This window comes from Vollenhovia emeryi, unplaced genomic scaffold, assembly GCF_000949405.1.
Source record: "Vollenhovia emeryi isolate VEMERY1.0 unplaced genomic scaffold, V.emery_V1.0 DF939123.1, whole genome shotgun sequence".
Lineage (NCBI taxonomy): Eukaryota > Metazoa > Arthropoda > Insecta > Hymenoptera > Formicidae > Vollenhovia > Vollenhovia emeryi.
In genome coordinates, this window is record NW_011967243.1 from 3,693,769 (window position 1) to 3,700,568 (window position 6,800).

Genomic DNA, 6,800 nt, shown 5'->3' on the forward strand with positions numbered 1-6,800 from the left:
AGAGAAATTAAAAATTCGACTCCCGCCTTCAAGACCGCTAAACTTACCATTTGAAACTGCCGCTCTACACTTTCACGTAGAGAGCCGTGGGCGCCTGCGCGCTTCACCCCTCTCTCATTTGATTCGACGAACGGACTGTTGGCTCTCGACATGGCTGCGTCAGCTCCGGTCTGGGGAGCCGGGAGCCAATAATAAAGAAGAAGAAGAAGACAACGCGTTCTCAGCACAACGCGCAACTCTATTCCTGCTGTGTCTATGCCCGCGAGCATGTGCGTGAGCGCCGAGCGCGGCACTCGACGGTGCTAGAGACTCGAAAGGTTTGTTGTCTCCGGACCGAACGACGTTGAATCGCCAAAGGAATTCGAAGGAAACATCCCCTTGCGCGTTGCCCCTCGCACGACGCGACAAGCAGACAAACGCGCGACACGCTTGCTCGCTCGTCGCCGGCGCACCGGCGCACCGGCGGTTGGAGGTTAGGTGTTCACTCCTGGCGCGTTCGCAGGCGACGGACAATTTGCAGCCGACGGACGCGATGGAGAGCCAGAACGCTCCGCCGCCTATCAAGAGCAACAATCCCGCTCCCACGGTGGAGCAGATCAACGCCGACAGGATCACCCAGGTATGTTCATTTGCGAGCGTTGGCTGAGGTTTGCGATTCGTTTAAGTTGTAAAGCCCGAATCTTGTCGTCGGGCAAAGCTCTCGTTAACTCTCGCCGTTGTTCCACGTGTTTACATCGCGATTCTGTTGCGTTGCAGCTCGCGAATAAATATTGGGCGCCGCACACGACGAACACGCATCTGGCGTTCGACTCCCAGGTGGTGGACGACATTTACGTGCAGGAAATATGCGCGTCCAAGTTCTCCGTGCGCAGGATCATGATGCTGGAGTTCAGCCAGTACCTGGAGAACTTCCTGTGGCCGAATTACAACGCGGCGAGCGCCACGCGGCCGCACACCATGTCCATCGTCGTCATGGTGAACGAGAAGTTCAGGGAGCGGGTGCAGGTCTGGGAGGCGTTTGAGAGAAATCCGACGCAGTTCGCCGGATTCTTCCAGAAGGTCCTCGAGGCGTGCCTGGAGGAGAGCATAATGGACTTCAATCTGAAGGAGCAGACGGCGCTGATAGTGTTCTTGAATCATTGCTTCAACTCCATGGAGGTGTCTCTGGTGCGCGAGGAGGCCAAGCGGCTGGTGTCGCTGTCCATGTGGATCTCCCTGCAGCAGGGCAGGCGGGAGCTCGAGTTCAGGAAGTATCCCAAGTGGAGGAAGTACTGGAAGATTATAAGGAAGAAGGACAATCCCGAGCGGAAGGAGAAGCTTGAGTGGGAGCGCAAGTTCCTGCACAGGCTTATGATAAAATTCATGACGATACTGGAGACGATTCCCCCAGATGGTATTTTTATGCGTATTCTTATCCATATACTTATACTATCCGATTGCTTTCACCTGTGCGCCTTTCGAAAGAAGTTTCCTGACTCCAGTAAAGCCGTACATTTTGTGCGAAATAAAGTACTCGAAGCAATTTATCGCCAGTTGCCAATAACTTCCATTGTATTTTCAACAGGAGTCGTACTCTCGGACAAGGTGCGTTACTGCGAGAGATTTCTGGAGCTGGTCATCGACCTCGAGGCTTTACTTCCTACCAGGCGTTTCTTCAACACAGTCATGGACGACAATCATGTGGTGGTGCGTTGCCAGCTATCTAATCTGCTGCGCCGTCCGGAGGGAAGCTTGTTCGGACAGGTGAGTCCTAGCAAGATACTTTTACGGATAGGCCGAGAAATGATTTCATTCGCTGCGTCAACTCGAATATTCGTTTATTCGAATCCTCAGTCGTACAAAAAGTCGATTTACCATACGGACATAAATACTGAACACAAATGCCATTAAATGTAAGATCGTTTCAGACTCGGCGACACATATCTTAATCGTACTGTGCAACACGCCCGCTAGCAGACTCTGATCAGCGATGTATGCACAGTACAATCGATTTTTATACTTAGATTAAAAACCTAAGTCGGTACGCGCTCGCGGCGACATGGATGTGCTATGAACATGAATAGATGCAACGTGCTAGACGTGTCAGAATTGTGAGGTGATAAAAATGTCTCGCTAAACGTATGCTTTTTGTTTTCCTCTCCTTTTACACAAGGCAAGAGATTGATTTCGCTTTAAGGCACACACAATCACCGAACGTGGAATACGAAAGACGTACGCAATTTTATCAGTGCCCATCGTTTGGAGCGCGTCAGCTCGAGCGCTCCGATCGAAAATCTATCACATGTATCTCGTACGTGATACCTTGTAAATTTCTTTTTTAACTTGTAAGATCCTTCGACGCGTCGTCGAGACTTTCTCGACTTCGCTCGCGTTCGCACACTGGCTCGACTATTGCATTTATTTACAACGTATTGCCGCGTTTTTTTTCTATCCCGATATATTGTCTCCAACGTGTCTCGCTTTCTTCGCTCGCAACGTTTCGCGTTTATCTCTCAGAAAATAACGCTGTTACGCGCGTAATACTGTTTCCTTCTGGAATAGAGACGCATTCACGCATTCTTCACACTCTATAAAGAATATCTTTTGGTTTCGGTATATATATATATATGCGCGCATATCTGTGATATACAATTTGGTAAAATTCGCGCGCGAAGGATTTACGGGCTATGACTCTGAGATTGCAATCGTGCGACTTGTGTCCGTCTTCGTCAACGTCGCTTAACTTTAAGCGTAGCTTAATTCGTCCCTCGTCTCTTTCCAAATGTCTTAGAAAGAGGCGAACGATGAGTTAAACTAATTGTGAGATCAAAGTTGAGCGACGTTGGTGAAACCGGGCCGAAAGGCCTGTGTCCACGATGCTAGAGCTTGGATCAAGTGGACACCAGGCCCTTTGCAGAGTGTATTCGCATTTCGAACGTACTCGTACTTCCACGGCTGTACGGAATGCTTTCCACGCTTCGCACGCGCTGCGTGCATTCTTCGTCTCTCTGCGAGAGACGTGTTATCGTTGATCGCGATTCAGACGCGCGGTCGTCATCGCTCAATTACGACTCGAATACAAATCACGCACGTAAGACAGATTGGCCGGTTCATAAAGGCAGTAAGCGCACTTTAATAACCCGCGTTGATGGCCGTCATCTCCTCGCCCCAGTCGAAGCCCTCGGTGTTGTCGCCGGAGTCGCAGCAGTTGCACGTCTTCCCGAGGAGGAAGGTGACCCTGCGCTGGCCGAACACGCACACGTAAAGTACCAACAGAGCCTGCAGCGGGTTGACGACGATATGGCAGTATATCAGGGCGTCGTACTTGAACTGCGAGAGCAGCAGCGAGAGCCAACCGGCGCCCATGATCGCATAGAGAAAGACGAACATCCGGAAGCTGTACTTCATCTTGTGGTGGATACGGCCGTACGTGCTCATCCGCTTGATCCTGTTGGCGGTGGTCAGTATCAGGCACAGGTCGATGATGACGGTGAACGCGATGCACATAAATATAACGGAGAGCCCGAGCCAGCCGACGGTCTCCTGGACGGGATAGGCCGTGCCGCCGACGGTGGGTCGGTTCGTCTCCAGGGCGAAGTGCGCGAAGATCGCCGTGCCGGCGATGCAGATCGTCAGGCACCAGACCCAGGACGAGTAGTAGCAGTATTTCCTGCCGTCGGTCACCCGCAGGAAAACGTTGCGCGACCTGAACATGTTCCACACGTAGTAGCCCAGGGCGCCGAGCCAGAAGAAGGCGGCCATCAGGAAAACATACATCACCATGTCTGAAAGAGGGAAGAGAGCCGAGTTCAGCGTGATTGTATTTCCTGGACGAGCGCACGTCCTGGAAATTCGTCCCCGGCAATTTACTTTCAGGCAATTACTTTCGAGCGGTCGCGCTTGTTAATTGGTCCTTCCGGCATGCGCTCGCGCTGAAATATGACTCATCCAAGCCGCCTCGTGTCGCCGCGCGTGTCTCGCGGATGGTGCGCTGACGCGCTTGAAACGAAAACGGATACGGGCGCGAATTTCGCTGTCTCGGCACGAGGGAAGATGGCCCGCCCGGTAATTCAATAAGGAGATTTTATATCGAGTGTCTCGACATCGCTGAGCACGCGATGCAGCAACGGCAAGTCAATTGCTGCGTCGCCGCGCTCTTAAACGCGACTTATCCCTGTGGCAAATTTCAATTATCGAGATATTTCTTTCCGCAGACAGAACGCATTCCGATCCCGTCGGGGAATTTAATCGAGCGTCCGTAAAACTACGGAAAATGAAATACGACGCGCCGGTTTCAGTCGCAGGAGAACATTACCGAGAATCATTTGCATCCCGCCGCTCCAAAAGGACATCTCGAGAAGACGCGCGGAGCCGCGTGTGACTCAACCGCATTTAAGAAACCGACTCGTCGCCGTCGCACGTCATCGCCAAGCGTATTCACGTACCGGCGACCATGAAGCTGACGTGATTGCCGAACTCCGTGAATATTCTGACGGTGGAGGCGCACTGGTTGACCACGAGGCAGAGGGACATACTAGTGATGATGTTGCCGACGAGGTCGCGCAGCTGCGGCAGCACGAAGTAGACCACCGCGACGATCAAATAGCAGACCATCGACACGGCGTGGAAGGCGGGATCGATCGCGTGCCTCATCAGGTAGTTGGTGTCGGTCCAGCGCACGGCGACGTCCGGCACGCAAAGCATTGCGTACGTCGCCACCAGCCGATCCCCGCTGAGCACCACCTTGTCGGCGCAGTAATGTCCGAACGGGTAGTCGTAGTGTATGGTCGCGCGTTCCTCGCCGCCGTCGTCGTCGTCGTCGTCGTCGAGATTCAGCATCGCGACGCCGTAGACGCCGCGGTTCTCGTCCATGCCCTTGGTCAGGTCGACGATGTAGTGGCGCAACATGCCGCTCGGCAGGATCACCAGCTGATCCGGCCCGGATGGATAGTAGTACACGTGCCACTGGTGCTCGTCGGAGTCGCACTTGGGCCGTCCGATCTTCAACTCGTACCTGGGCTCGACGAGTCCCGGCCTCCCCCGCGCCGCCGCGCCTCGCTCCGCCACGAACTCTGGCCGCCACTTGGTCTCGTTGGTCTCCGCCAGCGGCGTGCACCGGTCGTCCACCAGCAGCTCCTCGGTCTCGCAACACTTGCCGATGCTCACCGTCGCCGTCGCCGTGCCGGCGCCGACGGGCCGCGTCTCGGCGTCGGCGAGCGCGCTCCTCGCCTCCCAACCGACGACGAGCAACAGCAGCACGATCCTGGGATACATGACGCCGAGACGCGCGCGACTCCTCGCCTCACGCTCGCACTCGCCGCCGCGCTCTCTCGCCTCTTCGCCGTCGGGTGGAAAGCCGAGTTGCCGCCGCAGCGTCCGTGCGGCCGATCGATCGTCCCGCGAAGCGTTCATCCGTGATTCACTCAGCTCATCGCGACGCGTGTCGTGATGCTCTCCACGCCATACCTGGCCTGACCGCCGGTACCTCCCGTCCCGCGGCTGGCCACCTACCTATCTACCCCCCTGCCAGCGTCCGCCGCCATGACATTCCCATTCTTCGTCGCGTTCGTGGCCACCCCTGGCCCCTCCGCGTCCCTCGACGACCACAGACGAGTTTACCTTCGCTCCAGCTGCTCCAAAGCCACAGCGGCGCGCATCAGCACTGCGCCCGCACGCGCCTTTGTGCGCTCCGTCTTCATTTTCTACGATACACTCGGAGCTCTCGAGTGCCTTCATTTTGCATAACATTCGCAATGTTGTGTCATAACGTATTTTTCTCCTTTTCCGACTGCAATCTGTACGTTTCTCCTTGTCACCTTGCTTATCCTTCATCAGTTTTGAGCTCTAGAGAGGGATTAATGTCTTGATGTATCGCTACCATAAGAGATCTTACAAGTCTAAAAATTTAGAATATATATACACGTATAGTCTGGTTTGCTCCGCTTTACCGCAACATTTATTGTTAGATACATCTACTGAATACGATCTAGAAGTATGAGATAGGATACCCTTTCAGACATGTAGAGCTCCTTATTATTTTTTTAATATGATAGCACAGAGCTTTTAATATTTAAATATAATATGATCGGACATATATTTATATCATGCGTCTAAGAGTTAAACGCACATTGTCTATCATCGATAGGGCAGTATTGATCATTTGAATCTCCGGTGAAATGTCAAAGGATCGACAATGATATCAATGAATGATATGGAAACTGAATTAATTGAATTGATCAAGAGAACCTTATTTCTTTTTAGATTTATTATACTAATGTAAGAGCCGTACAAGAAGAAAAACGAGTCTCTTTAATCAGGCAGACACTTCTCTTATCAGTTGATAACTTGGAAAAATTACTCAAAACTGACCTTTTTTGGGCAGTGACTCTATCATACGAGATTATCCTTATCGAATTCGTCATTGTTTTTCAACCTTCAACATTGTACTTAAAATCTCAAAAAAAAGGACAGTTCCTTTTTAATCTTATCAGAAGTATCTCTAGGTGAATTAGACAAAAATGTTGCAGATTACGAAAGCAACGCGGTATTTCTCCCGAATATTATAGTGAACGTCAACGTATGTAAATTGGCGCTGTTCGCGTGAATTCGCAAGTGCGCAGTGGCGTTCTTTTCCTGTTTTCTCGCGGTCTCGTCTCGTTCCATCTTTGTATTATTCATTCGCCGCTTCTTCTCTAAACGTGTCAACATTAAGCCGCAACGGCGGTATGTAAAATACGACACGCGTTTATGAAATGTACGTTCCTCCGAGGAAACGCTGCATCTCCGTCGGTCTCGTCTTTGTATATTCAGGTCTCGAGTTT

The 6,800-nt window shown here is 52.1% G+C and overlaps 2 protein-coding genes across 2 annotated transcripts in view; one reads left to right on the forward strand and one right to left on the reverse strand.

Moving 5' to 3' along the window:
- The first annotated feature begins 231 nt into the window (after positions 1-231).
- Positions 232-6,800, forward strand: part of LOC105569762 (intron-binding protein aquarius) — a 24,359-nt gene continuing 17,790 nt past the window's right edge. Inside the window, exons 1-3 of the mRNA XM_012026483.1 lie at positions 232-619; positions 757-1,393; positions 1,565-1,743. Coding sequence (XP_011881873.1) covers positions 533-619; positions 757-1,393; positions 1,565-1,743 — 903 coding nt within the window. The 5' untranslated portion in view covers positions 232-532. The remainder of the gene's footprint in view (positions 620-756; positions 1,394-1,564; positions 1,744-6,800) is intronic.
- On the reverse strand, positions 3,023-5,409 carry LOC105569761 (probable G-protein coupled receptor Mth-like 5). The gene is made up of 2 exons (XM_012026482.1): positions 4,425-5,409; positions 3,023-3,764 (listed from the first exon to the last, which is right to left on the reverse strand). The coding sequence occupies exons 1-2, from the start codon at positions 5,389-5,391 to the stop codon at positions 3,112-3,114; spliced, it is 1,620 nt and encodes a 539-aa protein (XP_011881872.1). The 5' UTR covers positions 5,392-5,409; the 3' UTR covers positions 3,023-3,111.

Coding starts and splice junctions, on each gene's coding strand:
- LOC105569761 (XM_012026482.1), bottom strand. CDS start 5,391: ATGAACGCTTCGCGGGACGATCGATCGGCCGCACGGACGCTGCGGCGG. Junction 3,765..4,424: donor CGTCAGCTTCATGGTCGCCG/GTACGTGAATAC, acceptor TCCCTCTTTCAG/ACATGGTGATGTATGTTTTC.